The sequence below is a fragment of the Kogia breviceps genome, chromosome 2 (assembly GCF_026419965.1).
Source record: "Kogia breviceps isolate mKogBre1 chromosome 2, mKogBre1 haplotype 1, whole genome shotgun sequence".
Taxonomy (NCBI): Eukaryota; Metazoa; Chordata; class Mammalia; order Artiodactyla; family Physeteridae; genus Kogia; species Kogia breviceps.
Genome location: NC_081311.1, coordinates 301,021 through 318,174, shown reverse-complemented (window position 1 = coordinate 318,174; position 17,154 = coordinate 301,021). Strand labels below are relative to the sequence as shown.

At 55.4% G+C, this 17,154-nt stretch overlaps 1 protein-coding gene across 1 annotated transcript; it reads right to left on the bottom strand.

Annotated features, from left to right (window-relative positions):
* Nucleotides 1-5,714: 5,714 nt before the first annotated feature.
* Nucleotides 5,715-6,994, bottom strand: VENTX (VENT homeobox). Its single transcript, XM_059051878.2, has 2 exons — nucleotides 6,779-6,994; nucleotides 5,715-6,127 (listed from the first exon to the last, which is right to left on the bottom strand). The coding sequence occupies exons 1-2, from the start codon at nucleotides 6,990-6,992 to the stop codon at nucleotides 5,715-5,717; spliced, it is 627 nt and encodes a 208-aa protein (XP_058907861.1). The 5' UTR covers nucleotides 6,993-6,994.
* Nucleotides 6,995-17,154: the final 10,160 nt, after the last annotated feature.

Below are 17,154 nucleotides of genomic sequence, written 5' to 3'. Positions count from 1 at the left end.
AATCCTAAGGAGCTCACTGAAAAATGATTAGAATTGATAAAAGAACTCAGCAAGGTTGCAGGATAAAAGATCAATATACAAAATCAATTATCTTTCTATACCCTTGCAATGAACAATCCAAAAATGGACTTAAGAAAACAATTCTAATTGCAATATTATCAAAAAGAATAAAATGCTTAGGAATAAATTTAACAAAAAAATGCAAAACTTATACCCTGAAAGCTACAGAACATTGTTCAAATAAATTAAAGAGGATCTAAATAATTGGAAAAATCTCTCACGCTCATGACTGGAAGACTTAATATTGTTAAAATGTCAGTATTTCCTGAAACAGTCCCTAATCCACAGATTCAATGCAATCTCTATCAGAATCCCAGTGGACGTCTTCGTGGAAACTGACAGCCTAATTCTAATATGGAATTGCAAGGAACCCAGAAGAGCCAAAACATTCTTGAAAGAAGAATAAAATAGGAAGGTTTCAAAACTTACTACAAAGCAACAGTAGTCAAGACACTGTGGTACTGGCAGGCGGATAGATATATAGATCAATGGAATAGAACTGAGGGTCCAGAAATAAACCCATACCCCTATGGTCAAGTGATATTTGACAGCATAGAAAGACCATCCGATGGGGAAAGAGTAGTCTTTTCAACAAATGGTGTGGGATAACTGGATAACCACACGAGAAAGAAGCAGGTTGGACCCTTACCTCACAAAATATTCAAAAATTATCTCAAAATGCATCAAAGACCTAAATGTAGGAGACGAAACTACAAAACACTTAGGAAAAAAACATAGAGTGAATCTTAATGATCTTGGATTTGGCAAAGGATTCTTAGGTATGACACCAAAAGCATGAGCAACAAAATTAAAATAGATAAATTGGATTTCATCAAAATTAAAATCGTCTGTGCTTCAAATGACACAATCAAGAAAGTGGAAAGAACCCATATAATGGAAGAAAATATTTGCAAATCCTGTATCTGATGAGGATTTAATATCCTGAATGTATAAAGAACTCCTACAACTCAACACAAAAGACAAGCCAACTAAAAAATGCGCAAAGGACTTAAATAGATGTTTCTCTGAAGAAGATATATAAATGGCCAATGAGCACATGAGAAGATGGTCAGTATCTCTAGCCATCAGGGAAATACAAATTAAAGCCTGAGACTTCACACCCACAAGGCTGGCTGGAATCAAAATGTCAGATAATAGCAAGTGTTGGAAAGAATATGGAGAAATCGAACTTTCCACTATAATCTACCACATTAAGAGGTTGAATGGGGGAATCAACTGATCATCTCAATATATGCAGAAAAAGCATCTGATAAAGTACAACATTCACTGACGATAAAACGTCCTATTAACTAGTTGCAGAAGGAAATGTAGGTCACCTGGAAAAGGTATTTTGAAAACCCCCCTGCACATATCATGCTTATGGTGAAATGTTAAAAGTATTTCCTTTAAAAAGCAAGAATAAGACAAAATGCCCCTTCTGGAAACTTCTAACCACACTCACACTGCAGGCTCTAGCCAGCCCAGTAAGACAGGAGAAAGAGGTAAGAGATGGGTACCACTGCACTTTGTTTCAGTTCCATTTAACAGAAAACCCAAACAATTGCTTACATGGGTAGGAACGCAATCCCCTCTGGCCCCTGAGGACTCCCCGGCCTCCTGCAGGGTCCGGGGGCGCTGCCTCTGGGTCTCTGAGTGCAGCATTCACCACCCCAAGTTGTGGAAACAGAGGCTCGCCGAGGGTAGGGGTGAGTACATGGTTCCTCGTTGTACAGATTTTCAAAGTCAACCTGGAAGAACGGTAACACCCCTTGGATGTGTAAAGGAACAATGCTGCTGTTTGGTGTGGTTTTTAAAAACACGTGCTTCATAACATGCTGAGACATTTCCTGCCCACATTTTACTGCCTCTGAAATTTAGCATCTTATCATCATGGTCATGTTGGTTAATTTGCTATATGGTTATTTTTCTTAATGGTCTAATCAATGGAAATACAGTATAATGTATGGAATATCAGAAGTAGCAAAAACTGTGTATATTTAGTTAATGAGGCAACACTGTTTAAAAAGTCACAAGAAAGTACCAGAGCTTCAGGCCATCTGGATAACATTATGCATTATCACACCAGGGAAACACAGTGCACTACAGTGATTCAGAAATACTTCCTGAGGGCGTGCACAGATTTGGGACCAGCGAGGTCAGCAGAGAACCCTGCCCTTTGCCTGCCCCTGGCTGTGTCCATGAAGCATGGCATCTCTGGCGATGCAGAGATGGCATTTTTCTTAACATGCCAATCATTTTACCTTTAGAGTCTGTTGGGAGGAATTACTGCCTAAGTAGTGTTTTCTTCTTATGAAATGTTTTAAACACACAAAAGCAAATGTAAAATCACACGTCTGGGCTTCCCTGGTGGCGCAGTGGTTAAGAATCCGCCTGCCAATGCAGGGGACACGGGTTCGAGCCCTGGTCCGGGAAGATCCCACACACTGCGGAGCGACTAAGCCAGCGCACCACAACTACCGAGCCTGCGCTCTAGAGCCCATGCTCTGCAACAAGAGAAGTCACCGCAATAAGAAGCCCACGCACCGCAACGAAGAGTAGCCCCTGCTCGCCGCAACTAGAGAAAGCCGCGCACAGCAACGAGGACCCAATGCAGCCAAAAATAAATAATAAATAAATAAAATAAAAATAAAATAAAATCACACATCCTGGCAAGGACAGTAGATACCACAGCCCCACAACCCAGCTTAAGAAGCACCCACCCAGTGTTTACTTTTAGGAGTCCCATGAGAGGGCCTCTGCCCTCCCGGCAACTGCTTCTTTATGATGGTTCAAGACCTATGGTCAGATCGCGGGAGTCCCTCCCCCAGACGTACTGACGCAGAACTGACCTGGCCCAACCCTCTGAGTGGTCCACAGATGCAAGACCTGCGGCCTGGGGTCCATGCCTGGGGTGGGCCAAGAGCAGCACCCCCAGACACAGAGTAGGCAAGGTTGGTTTGGGGGCCAGCAGGGGCCATAGAGCTGACTGGGTGCCAGGAGGGGACCCTGGGGTCCAGCCTGATCCCCACCCAGGAACCAGAGGTGACCCTGACGTGAGAGCCCCGGGGCAGTCTTCCTGAGACCCAGGCTTGCCGCGTGGGTCTCTGTCTAGGGTCCAGCATAGCCCCACCTTCCCCACTCCGGCGCTACCGGGGTCACCACAGTCCACACCTTTGCATAACCTGGCCCACTCCTTGTCCCCAGATCAGGTGGCCCCTGCACCTCCAGAGAGGCGTGTTCTGCCCTGAACTGCTCTCCTGTCCCCCTGTCCCGGTGGTCTCCAAAGGGCAGGGCTGCTGTCTCCAAATCCAGCAGCCAGGCATGAGGCAGGTGACTAGGAACCAGCAGGGTCGGGGGAAGCAGGACTCTGGAGTTCGGACCCCTCTATGCAGGGTCCCGAGGAGTGAATCCTCCCGCGTTGGCTCCAGCCAGCTCGGGCAGCCTCAAGGCCTTGGAGACACGGTGGCTGAGGAGACGGCCGGCAGTGTCCCCTGGCCCCAGGACCTGGCCCAGGGCATTCAGGGGCCCGAGCTGTCTGTGAGAAGGTGGACAGGCAGTAGAAGTCCACAATGCTCCTGTCTTGGGCGGAAGCCTGGTCTCGATAAGTTTGCTTCAGCCTTTCCCAGCAAGGGCACCCAGCTGGTGGGCTCTGGGCCTCCACAGAGCCTCGCTCACCCTCCGGTGGTCTGAGTGCCAAGCCCTGAGTCAGACAAAGGATGGTCGAGCTGCTCCGTGGGGTCCTGAGAGGAGAGGCTCCCTGGGGAGGTGTCTTGGTCAGAACCGGTCATGCTCATGCAGACCCGCAGCAAACTGATGCAGCGATTCCTCCGCCAGCCCCTGGCTGCCCAGCGCTCTGGGGTGGGGAGAAGAGGGTCAAAGTATTGACGGGCCTTAAAAAGCCGCGGATGCGGTCCTGCAGGTGCCTGGGTACACACAGAAGGCGGGTGGTCGCTCTCAGGGCCCCTGGGCCCCTCGTCCGGCTCCCTTGGTGCAGTGGCCCCCACCTGCCTTCTCTGGCACTTTCCAGACCACAGACGGGTCTGGCCCCTTGAAAATCGTGGCTGGAGCTGGGTTCTGAGCTGAAGCACAGGATCAGGACTCGCTGGCCCACGCGCCCCAGGAGGGACTAGACGCATCTGGCCTCCGCCCCATTCCCATCAGCAGGCCTTCATTCTTAGCAGCTGCACTTGAAGAACTGCGATAGCTTCTCTTTCAAATTCGGCCTGAGTTCGCATTTTTCCAGGAAACCGAGGGAGAATGATGGCTACGACATGCAAATTGATGCAGTATTACCCTTGCTTCCCGTGGAGCGGCACCTCCGCTGCCTGCCCAGTAAAAGTCGGTGCTTCCTCTTCGCAGGCGGCAGGACCCCAGCCCTGCAGTCATTACAGGGAGAGACGGGCCTGGAATTGGCCTCTCGCGTGGCCACTGCGTGTCCCTGCGCACACGCGGCAGAGGCGGTCTGCCGCCCAGGCGCCCCCTCCAGCCCGGCGGGCGACGGAGGGGAGGGGAGCCAACCCCAAGATCGCCTGCCACGGCCCCAGCCCTGAGTCGGAGGATTGGGGGCCGCAGGGCAGACCTCGGAGCGGAGAGAGGGTCGGACCGTCCTCTTGCTGGGCGCCGGGTGCCCGATTCCTAAGCGACGTCAGCACGGTGTCAAGAGGCAGCGTAGGAGGAGCAGCGGGTCCCCGGCCACCGGCAATGCCGGCGAGCCGGTAGGACGTAGCTGGCCGCTGGCACCGCCGGTCCTGCTGCGGGTGCGCGGCGGTTCCTTCTCTTTCCGCCCGACAACGCCGACCGCCGTCCCGCTCCAGCTCGGTCCCCGCGGAAGCCAAGCGACCGCGCCAGGCCCGCGGCGCGGCCCACCGAGGCCGCGGTTCCGAGGCCGCCGGGCCCACGCGGGGACGCCGCGCGCACACTCACCACACGCACCCTCACGCACATGATCCCGCAGAGACAGCGCTTCGCCTCAGGCTCGCGGACGTTCTCTAGTAAAATAAACAAATAAATGAACGCGGGAAAGATTCCCTAAAACAAGCGTGAGAGTTTCCACTCGCTCACAACGCCGACAAACCTAGTTAGCGAAAGTAGTTGGTCAGTAGTTTCTCCTTAGCAATTCCGGCACCAAACTGTTCCTGTCGTTTCTTTGTTCCGAATCGGTTTCCTGCCGCCGCAGCCAGAAACAATCTACTGAGTTCTTCCGAGGCGCAGCGGTTAGCGAGACAGGTCCACAGAGTAAACCTCAGAATACTTTATTGGCTGCTTTGTACACATTGGAAAGCCCTATTTTGTCCATTTCGAGGACACTATAAAACTATGTTCACTGTCTTTCCGGAAAGTTTGCACTAACATAACTTTTTAAAAAGTTTTTAAATATCCGTAAGATAACCACAGATAGTCTGCGGCTTCCATTTTAACACAGTATTAACAACAACAAAAACCAAAACCTGAAAAACGAGACAAGAAGAGAACCCCGAGATGCCCGCTGCACGCCAGGAGCAAGGACCCGGCCGGGGCGCCGCTCGCCCGCGGGGACCCGTCTCCGGCCCTGGGAAGGGGTGGCTCCGGCGGAAGACAACACCCCGCCCCCCCACGCCCCCCGCGCGCGTGCCCTTCCTCCCCAGCGGACCCCCAGGGCCCACGGCCCCGCAGCCCTAGGACAGGTAATACATGCCGTAGGCGGCCACGGGCGCGGCGAGGAGTCCCGGCACCTGTGGCAGGGAGCCCGCCGCGCCGCCGTACACGGCCGGGGAGCCGTGAAGGTGGGCGCCCAGCGGGAAGGGCAGGGCGAACGAGGGCAGCAGCGGCTTGGCCGCCAGCTTCAGCTTCTCCAGCTCGGCCTCCTGCAGTCGCTTGGCCTTGGCCCGGCGGTTCTGAAACCAGATCTTGACCTGCGTCTCGGAGAGGCTCAGGCTGCTGGAGAACTCGGCGCGCTCCGCGATGGACAGGTACTGCTTCTGGCGGAACTTGCCCTCCAGCGCCAGCAGCTGCGCGGTGGTGAAGGGCGTCCGCGGCTTGCGGTTGTTCTTGTGTTTCCTGAGGGTGCAGGGTGGAGGGCTGGGGGCGCCTGGGGGAATGAGAGCACAAAGCGGGCGCTCAAACGCCAGCAGTGCGCGCTAAGGACGCTTCCGGATGCGTTTCCCGGCTGAGACCGCGGGCCTCAGTTGAGACAAGATCCCCCCAAACCTCCGGGCTAATAGAAGCGAGGCGCCGGGGAGACGGCGCGCGGAGAGGGGGGCCATTGTGGACTCGGGCTCTGCTCCCCAGATAGGTGGCCCTGCGTCCCTCGGGAGGAGAGGAACTCTGTCCACTTGGAGAAGCGAAAAACTTGGGCGGGAAGCTGCCGCGAGACCTGAGCGGTGAGCGCAGAGGCCGAGCAGAAGAGTCGACCATCGCGGGGAGTGACGGCAGCAAAAGCGGGACTCGGCCAGAGAGACCCCGAGACGAGAAGCCCCGGGTCGTGGGTTGCGGGCTCCGCCCCAGGGTAGAGCAGAAGCCTGTTTAGCGTGGGACCGGGGGGCCGCCGTGGGGTTCGCGCGCGCGGGAGGGGTCGGCTGGGCTCGTGTGGGCTGGTTTCTTTCTCTGCGCCCAGGCCGGCGCGTTAGTGGCTGGTTACTTTCCAAAGTTACGAGAGACAGCGTCCTTCCCGCCCTAGTCCTCCGAGCCCGGGCCGGGCGGGCTCCTCTCGCAGCCCAGAACCGTGTGACAGGGCACTTACGTGAGGAGGACAAGGGGGCGGCCGCCGGGACCCAGGCCCGGGGTTCCGCGGCGCCCCGCGGCCTCTCCTCCCGGGGTTCCGCGGGCTCCGCGCCCAGCCAGTGCTCTGCCTGTAGCAGCGATTCGACGCTGAAGGGCAACGGGCCGGGCTCCGCACGGTCCCCGCTGCACGTCCTGAGCCCGGCAGGGTTCATGCCGAGCGACGCCGGGGCCATGCGCTGGCCGGAGGGCGCGGGGCTGGCGGGGCCCAGCAGGCGCGACGTGGGGCCAGCGCGCCGCGACACTGCCGGGGGCTCCACGGCGCCCCCGCCCTCAAGATCCCTATAAAAAGGCGGCGCCCCTTTCATGCCCAGCTCTCCAATCGCCGCTGCCGCCGCCGCGTGGGCCCAGGCGTCCATTGGTTTCGCTGACCCGGGAGGGCGGGACGGCCGGCTGGGACTCGTGCGCCCCAGCCCCGGGCGGCCTGGCGCAGCCTTGTCGGTTTTCCAGAGCCCGGCTGTCCTCTCCCGCGGTGCTGCGGCCCGGCGGGGAGGACGAGGAGCTGGCCCCAGCCTCCCCACGCGCGGGAGCCCACAGTGCGCGCGACCTAGTTGAGCCGCGGTCCGGGCACAGGTCGGGACCGCGCGCGGATCCTGGGACGCGGAGAACTCGGCGCCATGAGAGAGGCGGCGCCGGCGCCTCCCATCCGCGGTGCCGTCCCTCTGTCGTCGCTCGCCGGCTGCTCTTCCCGCTGCGCCCAGCCGGAGCCTGAACCCTGGGCGCGCGCCTGCTGTGGCCCAGGCGTTCCCTCCGAACCCTGGGGGCTGCTTTTGACTGACCCGCGCCCGGACCGAGGACCCTGCTTCTGTCGCCTTGTAGTCGGGCCTCAGGTGCTCTGACCCTGAATGGCTTTTTAGGCACCCGTAGCTGCCGAGCGCTCTCCCTGACGTCCCACGGCCTGGCCCCAGGAGCGGCCGGCGGGGCACGTCGAAGGTCCCCGGGCAGGGCCCGGAGCCGCGGAGAAGGAGGAGGGGCCGACCTCTCACCCGCCTGCGACGCAGGGCTTGGGGCACAGGCAGGGCGCCTCGGGCCGCCGGGGCGCGAGGTCAGTCGCTGGGTGTTGGATTCACCGTCAGCCTCTCCCGCTCCGCACTTGCTCGGCCTAATCGTCCGGAGTCGCGGGACCTGGGACCTGGCAAAAGCCACGCGGCGCGGGCTTCCGACCCGGCCAGAGGCGGCCGGGCTGTCAACGGGGCCCCCGCGGATCAGGCGGAGAGGGATATCTGACCCGGCTCGTAGGTGGAGCCAAGGCCCGACAGAGATTTGCACTTACTCGGATTATTTTTCCAAAACGGAACCACTCTTTGGTTTAACAACCTTCTGGGGTGCTGCAGACGAGGCACCACTCTGCTGCCTCTCCCCGAACGGAAGAAACCCCGACTGCGTTTTAGAATAAATCATGAGATTGGTTTGCAGGTAACGCCTTTATGTACGATTAATATCCCAGAACACGGAAACGGCAGCCTAAATCCGTACATGTTTATTTTTGAAAATCCAAAGTTGTTTAATGAAATCTAGCTTTGGGTGACACTTAATCCAGTTCAGCTAGAGAAATTCAATTAGAAAGTTTCTCTCCATGCAAACTTAGAAGCATGACTGAAAGGGGCCCTCAGACCCCTCCAGGCCAGGCCTGCGACTGTGGCTAGATTAGTTCTTTCTGCATTCCAAGATGGATTGCCCCTTTCTAATGTAATAGAGATGTTCTGAGTTGATTGAAGATAATTGCATCATCAGAGCACTTTCTTTGAAGGCCTCTCTCCTGATAGCTTATCTTTGGCAGGCTACTCACGGAGCGTTTGAAAAAGAATTTTAATGAGGATGACAGCCAGCTGCCTCCGCCTGCCCCATGTCCGCTCAGGACACTCCGGAGGTGGCCTCCGGGTGGATGAAGTGGGGGCCTGGCTGCAGCCTGGCTAGCCTGGGGGTGGGATGGGGCCCTGGGGCCAGGAGCAGGGGCCGACCTTCAGGACCGGCTCCCTGAGGGTGTTGGACTGGTGTCTCTAGTTCCCAGCAAGGCTGGGCCAGTGCTGACCAGGCCCCTGACTGGCACTGGCTCCAGCAGGCGGGTAGAGGAAGGAGGGAGGGAGGAGGTGGGGCTGGGGGAGGGCCCCTGGGCTTGGATATCACAAGCCAGACTCCAACACTGAACTCAAACAGGCCTCCAGCACAGTGTTGTCTCCAGCCCCACTGGGCCCTGGGATGGCAGATGGGGCAGGGGATGGTGGCAGTGAGAAGGAAGGGATCCCACTTCTGTCAACGTGGGGGCCTTGGGCGCAGAAACCTGGACCCCGTGTGTAGGGGAGCCTGGGCACCGTCTCTGGCCACCAGGAGGGATGAAGACACCTGCAGGGACCCGGCTTCCCAGCGGCCCAGGAGCAGGCCAGCCAGGCACGTTGTGTGGACAGGAGCCCCCACCGCCACGTCCCAGGTGAGCCCCTGAAATGACGGCAAAGCCCCAAAGACTGCCCCACTCAAACTGCGGACACTGTCCCCAGTTCGAATGGCCTTGTTCCTGCAGTTTGCTCTGAGCTGTGAGGGGACAGGAGGTCAAGCAAAGGCCCGGACACTTTTATCTGCTGTGTTCCTGTGCCTCCTTTTGGTGCTGAATTCATGGGGAGTGAACACATCCTTAGCTTCCAGAAATGAGTGACGAGTACGAGTACAGACAAGGGGGGACTGGAAGCCCGGAGGGGCCTCCTCAGTGGAGTCAGTGTAGCGAGATGATTCTTGAGAATGGATTTTGTTTTGTAGGATTTATCTGGGCAAGTTTGGTACTGGGCAGGACTCAAACAGAAATGCTCTCCCTCCTCTTGAAACCTGCTGGAGGGGAGGGTTTGATGCTGCGGAGGTGAGGTCACGTAGACCTCACGCCAGACGGTGCCGCAGGAGTGAAGGTGATACCACGTTAGTGATTGAAGAAAGTGTCCCCTTTTGTTTGTGGGTGGTGGGCTTCCCGTCCTGGATGCGGTCTAATGGTGGTAGTGCAGTTTGCACGCAAGGGGCCATGACGGGCCCATCGCCTGGGTCTTGCTCCAGGGCGGGACCACCCACTCCTCAGGGCCCCTTCCAAAGGGCCGCACTTCCAGACAGTGTAATCTCCAGGGGAAACCATGTTAGAAGCCATCGATTTATGCCTCATCTTCTATGTCATTGCCATCATTGCTGAGGCCCCAGAGAGCCTCCTATTCATCCTGAAAGGCTGGGGCCATTCCCCTCCTCAAAGGCATCTGTGTTGGAGCCTTTGAATTTTTCCTTCTCAACTTACTGGAAAATTGCTCCAAACACAGTGGTACTTTACCCATGACTCTGGCCAGAGGGGGACTAGGTGACATGAGCTCCAGCAGCTAGTGGGTGTGCTAAAAGAGAGGCAGTTGGGACGTGAGGTCCCCCAGGTGGGATGTGAGGTCTACCTCCCCAGGTGGATGCTTTGGCGTCACTCAGGAGAGGACCTGCTCCCCGTCAGATGAGGCCCATGAGATGGGAAAGGCTCTGATGAAAGTGGGAGCTGAGGAGAGAAGGCCCTGGGACTCATCCTGCGACCCTGTCACTTCACGGTGTCTCCCCATGTCTTTTTTTTTTGGCCACACCTCACAGCATGTGGGATCTTATTTCCCTGACAAGGGATTGAACCCATATCCCCTGCAGTGGAAGTGTGGAGTCTTGACCACTGGACCGCCAGGGAAGTCCCTCCCCGCATCACTTCTTCTCTCCTGTTCACTTCTATCTTCTCTGCCAATTTACCTTCACATTTACTCTTTACATCCAGGGCTTTGAAACTTTGCCAGACCTCCTGATGGGGGAAATCAGAGGAGAAGCCCATCTTTATTGAGTGACCCCTCTGTCCAGAGCAATAGGTGTGTATAGTTTTGTCCGGTACAGAATGACCCCCCCCCCCAGGATGTCTTCAGCCTAGTCCCTGGGACCTGGCAATAAGTCAGTGTACGTGGCAAAGGCAAGATTGAGATTGTTCATCAGTTGCCCTTGGGATGGACCATCCTGGCTCATCCAGGTAGACCCAATCTAACCATGAGGGTCATCGAGGGCCCAGAGACATGGCAGCGTGGGAAGGCATGAGCTAGCCATAGCTGTTTTGGGTGGGCGGCCTCTAAGGCCTGGGGTCGCCCAGAGCCTCCAGCAGCACCAGCCCAGGCCGCTGACACTTGATTTAGCCCAGAGAGACCCACTTGGGCTTCTGGCCCCAGAAACTGTGCAGCAGTAAATCTGGGCTGTTTGCAGTCAGTTGTTACGACAACAGTAGGGAGCTGGTCTCCCCTCTGAGGCACCTCTTATCACCCCCGCTTTTGTGGGAGACGAAACAGGCTTAGAGAGACAGACGACTTGGCAGTGGGGGTCAGGCAGGGTGGGCCCAGCCCTGAGTGACTCCCAAGTCCGTGCTCTGTCTGGGGTGGTGGGCCTAGCGCTCTCCATGGGTCAGAGGCAGCAGGGAGCCAGGGCTCCATGGCACCTGGGACCTTTGCTCTGGCGCCAGCTCTCCCAGAGCCCAGGCCCCCGAGCGCATCCTGGAGCCTCCTTGCTGCCTCCCTCGCTCTGCCTGCCCAGCCGTCTCCAAGGCCCCAGGTGGGATGTGCTCAAGTCGCCTCTGCTGGCAGAGCTGAGAGTCAGACTGCCTGTGTGCGGTGGGGGTGTCATTCTCTCCTGAGGTAACTGGCTGTTGGGTGTCTGACTGCAGAGACCAGGCAGAGCTGGGGGCCTCGGTGGGCACAGGACAGCAGTGGGCCAGTGAAGCCACCGTGTGCAGAAACAGTGGGGCCCTAAGGAAGGGCTCACCATGCAGTCCCAGGTGTGGGCCCGAGTGTAGGACGGCTCGAAGAATCCATGAAGCTCTGCAGAGAGGATGCTATTTTGGAATTATTGAGTTGTAAATATTTGTTTTATTTTGAGGGTTAACAATTTTTCTTTGGAGATGCTTGAAAAACAGGCGGGGGATGGGGAGGGGGAAACGACACCATGCAGGAGAAGACGGGAATGAGTGTAGGATGGTTTTAGAAACAGGAGGAACCAAGCAGCCATTCCAAGCTTGACATCCCTCTGCTCCAAGGCCCCAGACGGGACATTAATTAGACCCAGGGCTTCTGGCCTGTGCTCTAGGGCAGGCTGGACAGGGTAGGACCATGGCTCGGAAGTGAACTAAGAAGCCCACAAGAGTCCCCTGGTGCCAGCTCTTTGGGCAGCCTGATGCTTACCAATGCCACTGATATCTAGCAACCAGCTCTCAGATTCATTGCCTTTATTGTTTCCTGGTTTCTATTTCATTGATTTCTACTGTGATCTTCATTGTGTCCTTTCTTCTACTTAGTTTGGGTTGTCTTTGGTCTACTTTTTCAGGTTTCTTAATGTGGAAGCTGTCATTGATTTTTTAAACCTTTCTTCTTTTCCAATATAGCCCTCAGTGCTATGAATTTTCCTCTAAGTACTGCTTTGGTGCATCCTACAATTTTGATATGTTCTCAATCTTAGTTCAAAATAATAATTCCCTTTTGATTTCTTCTTTGACCCAGGGTCACTCAGTGTGTTACTGAGTTTCCAAGTATTTCAGGATTTTTTAGGGATGTTTCTGTATTGGTTTTCATTTTACATTCATTTGGTAGAACACACTTTGACATGTGTTCTTTTACATTTATTGAGACTTGTGTTACAGCCCCAAATAAGGTCTATCTTGGTCAATGTTTTTTGTTGTCCCTGAAAAGAATATGAATTCTTCTGTTGCTGGGTGGGGTGGTCAGTAAATATCAATTGTGTCAATTGGTTGATAAGCACCTACCTACTGTATTTATTGTTTGGTACTGTAGGGTTATAGGCTCATTTTCTGCCTACTTGTTCGGTCAATTATAGAGAAAGGGGTATTGAAAACTTCAGTGGTAATTGTGAGTTTGTCTATTTCTCTTTGTGATTCTACCAGTTTTCACCTATTTTGAAGCTGTCTTATTAGGTCCACAAATGTTTAAGATTGTTACATGCTTTTGACAAATTGATGCTTTTATCAATTTGAAATGATCTTCATTTCTGTAATTTCTTGGCTCTAAAGTCAACTTTGTCTAATGTTAGTGTAGAGACTCCAGGTTTTTTTTGACTAGTGTTAGCATGGTTTTCACTTTCCATGCTTTTACTTTCAACATAGTTGTGTATTTATCTTTAAAGAGTGCTTTGTGTAGGCTCTGTGCATGTGGGTCTGGCTCTTTTATCCACATTGACACCCTCTGACTCTTAATTTGGTATTTAGACCAATTACATTTGGTGTACTTATTGATAGGTTAGGTTTATTTTTAATTTTCTTTATAGCTTAATTACATTTTTGGGGGGGGCTGTTTTGGGTCTTCATTGCTGCATGCGGACTTTTCTCTAGTTGTGGCGAGCACGGGATACTGTTTGTTGTGGTGCGTGGGCTGCTCATCACGGTAGCTTCTCCTGTTGTGGAGCATGGGCTCTAGATGCATGGGCTTCAGTAGCTGCAACACATGGGCTCAGTAGTTGCGGCTCACGGGCTCTAGAGCGCAGGCTCAGTAGCTATGGCACGCAGGCTTAGTTGCTCCACGGCATGTGGGATCTTCCCAGACCAAGGATCGAACCCATGTCCCCTGCATTGTCAGGCGTATTCTTAACCACTGCACCACCAGGGAAGTCCTGATAGGTTAGGTTTAAATCTATCATCTTACTAATTATTTTATAACTTCCCATCTGGTCTTTGTTCTGTTTCTTTTTTTGATCAATTGAATATTTTTAAAAGTATTCCAGCATATCTGCTTTGTTGGCTTATTAGCTATAACTTTTATTATTATTATTCACTACTTTAGGGTTGACAGTATACATCTTCAGTTTACCACAAAGTACCTCTAGTGATATCATCCTGCTTTGCATACATACAGTATAAGAACTTTACAGTAGTGTCTGGTATCTCCATTTCTCCCTTCTGACTCTTGTGCTATGGTTGTGTCATACCTTTTACCACTATGTGTTATAAGCCTCACACTACATTCTGTTTAAACGGTCAGTTACCTTTTAAGGAGATTTAAATAATAAGAAAAAGCCTTTTCTACTCCTCCATGGAGTTACATGTAGTTACATGTAGTTACAGCTATTGGTGCTCTTCATGTGTTTGGTACATTCGTATTTCCATTTGGTGTCACTGTCCTACTGTGTAAGGACTTTTTAAAACCTTTCTTGTAGTGCAACTATGAGTCGGCAGGTTTTAGTATTTGAAGACATTGCTCCACTGTCTTCTCCTGTGCACTGTTCCCAACGAGAGCTCTGCTATCGTCCTCATCTTTGCTCCCTGTGCACACAAGATGTCTTCTCTCTCTGAGAGAAGATTTTGCCTTTATCATTGGTTTTGAGCAATTTGGCTGTAATGGACCTTGATGTAATTTTATGTTTGTTTTGCTTGGTGTGTCATGTTTTTGGCACAAGGATTTATTACAAACATCTCTGCTTTGCAGAGTCACTAGAGGGCATGGGAAACTCCACCCTGGGGTGGGTGCGCTGAGTGCCTTGGGTGGGACCGCATCTGGCTCTCACCTGCACCGCTCAGAGGCCAGCCAGGCATGTGCTCCCTCCCACCTGCGTGCAGGCTGAGGGTCCATCCTGGGGGGTCAAGCGTCGTGGGCAGCCTCATACAGGCCTTGACTTGGGAGGAGGGAAGGGGAAGCTGGAACAGAGAGAGACGTTGGGGGCAGAGGCCAGGGCCACAGCGCTCAGAGGAGGGGCCCCAGGACCCATGGGACACATGGGGGAGGGGCCCCAGGGTTCAGAGCAGTGAAACTGCAGTGGGTCTGCAACTGCTTCTCCTGGGAGTTAAACGGCCCACCCAGAGTCTCGGGGGAGAACCCTCTGTCAGGACCCTCTGACCGAGGAGGGGCTGGTGGAGAGGCAAAGGCCCCTGAGCATCTGGAGGCCCTGTGTGGCTGGAGTGCAGGGGAAAGTGGGTGCCGGGAGGAGAGGGCAGGTTCTGGGGCTGGGGTCAGAGCTCTACTCTGGAAGCATGGAGGGCCGGGCACCCTGGGGCCCATCTCGTCTCCCTGTCACCTGCCCGCCTGCTGCGAGCACTCTGGAGAGTCCACGGAAAAGTTCACGTGGCACCTCGGCCGAGGGGTGGTGACAGCCCGGAACCCCCAAGGCAGCCCCCACCCCTGGGAAGGGGAGGGAGGCAAACGGCGAGCCCCGCCGGTTCAAGGCCTCACGACTTTTCTTGGTGCTGCAGGAAGAACTGGCTTGGGGCCCCTCCCCTCCCTCCCCTGCTCTCCTAGGTGACATGGGGGTCCCGGGTCTGCGTGGGGATGGAGTGATGCGGGCGGGTGGGGGGCTGCCCAGGCCCACCCTCGGCAGCCTTTGGCTCTTCCCCCCATGAGCCGTCCCACTGCGGAAGGGGCCTCTCACGAGCCGTGGGCACTGCGGACAGAAGTGCCGGTGAGGGGCGCCAGCTCGTAGCATGGGTGGGGAAGGCCGCCAACCCGAACCCCATCCTAGGGAGAGACAGAGGGCTCCTTCTGGGCCCGGCCCCTCCCCCGGGAAGTTAGAGAGGGTCCCGTTCAGCTGGGCCACGTGCTCCCCTCCCAAAGGCCTTCTCCCTGCCTGGCCCTACGGCCCAGAGCGCGGCCCCCCTCTGAACGCCTGTCCAGGCCCCTTTAATCGTGGCCTGGCACCGTCCAGCCAGGCAGGGCTCTCCCCAGGCAGAGGAGCGTTCAAAGGGCCTGAATAAACAGGTGGGGCATTTTGGGGACCATGGGGCGGCCTGGTCTCCGGCCTCCAGGCGGCAGGGACTTGTGGAATCGTCCGGCTGCCACGCTCTGCTCTGTGCAGCCGACGTGCTTTGTGCCATAGCCGCTGCGGGTTAACGAGCTGGAAAACAGAGTTGCACCTCCCCGGCTGTGAAAATCGCTTCAGGGGCGGTGGAGTCAACTTAGTTGCTGGGAGAACCCAGAAATGATTTCCTCTGTCAGGAGGGCCCAGTGCATCCCGGCAGAGGCCACGGGCCGGGTCTGGGCCTCCTCCCGAGAAGACCCCAAGCAGCCCAGACCTCAGAGGGGCTCTGAATACAGCCAGGGACCCCAGGAATGAGAAGACTTGAAAAACAAACAAAACAGCAGACGCCTTTCTCCTGCCTCCCCCAATTTCCAGAGCCCTCCCCCGCTTTTGGACTGAGTACCAGACCCCTCCCCACATCGGGCGCCACGCCAGGAGGACGATGCTGGGGGCTCAGGACTCCACCCCACCCCCACACCTTCCAGAGGAGGTCAGCAGGGCCAACCCTGCCCGAGAGGCCCCCAGCGATCACTCTCGACCTTGCCTGTCTCTTGGCCAGCTCCGCGTTCACTGCTGAACATCCAGGCGCAGGGGTCATGTCCGGGGGGACCGCAGGGTAGATCTGAATCATCTCTGAGATGCAGGGTCACGAACGTGTAACCGATTTCTGAGCCTGCCAAGAGCGCCTGACGTTTTGTGACGTTTTCTCCCATCTTTCAGGTTGACCCAGTGTTCGGCTTTAGATCTTTATGAAGTTGTTGAAGGCCAGCTTCTGTGGACACCTTGAAAGACCATGTTCTGGAACGCAGTCTATCCTCGTGACGCAGGTGGGGCTGCAGGCCTCAGGGGGCCGGGCTGAGCCCTGGTGGGGGGCGGGCTGCGCTCAGGGGCCACCCCTCCCCCTGCTGCAGGGCGACTGGACGCTGGGCCACGCCACAGACAGGCCACCAAGAGCAGTTGACTCGGATCTTCACGAGGGTCGAGAACCTGTGGGTCATTTTCTACTTGGCCTGGAATTCAGAGCCGAGCCCCTGATTCCAGAACCTCATTCTGTGGTTTCCAGAAGCCCAGAGAAGCTAGAAGTGGTTTGAGGAAGGCCTGCAAATCCCGGGGGGGAGGGGGTGTCTCAGGACAGTGAGTGGTGTTGAGGGGCGCTGGTGTCAGCAGGGTGGGCCTGTGTAGTGAGACACGCGGACCAGAGTGCCACCCCTCAAAATGGGGAGAAAAGAAACCCCTCAGCCCGGGACTGAGAGGTCTCCTTGTTGAATTCTCCTTATGGCTCGTACGTGGACTTTCAAAACCAGGTGATTTCAAATCAGGAGCAGCCTTAACTTGGGTACTTTTCCTTTCCTTAAGAGGTTTTCTGTTTTCTTCTCCCTCCATAGCATGGGAAGCTCTCCTTTGTCCCCAGTAACGAGCAATATCAGAGTGCTATCACGTGCGGCGAGAAGCCTGGAGTTGGGGGCCGTGCTCCGAGCTGCCCGGGGCCTTGAGGTGGGAGGGTGACCCTGGCTGTCCACTGAAGTGGGGGTCCTGCCGAAGTGCCCTCCGCCCTCCCCGACCCCCGTGCAGCAGGGACCA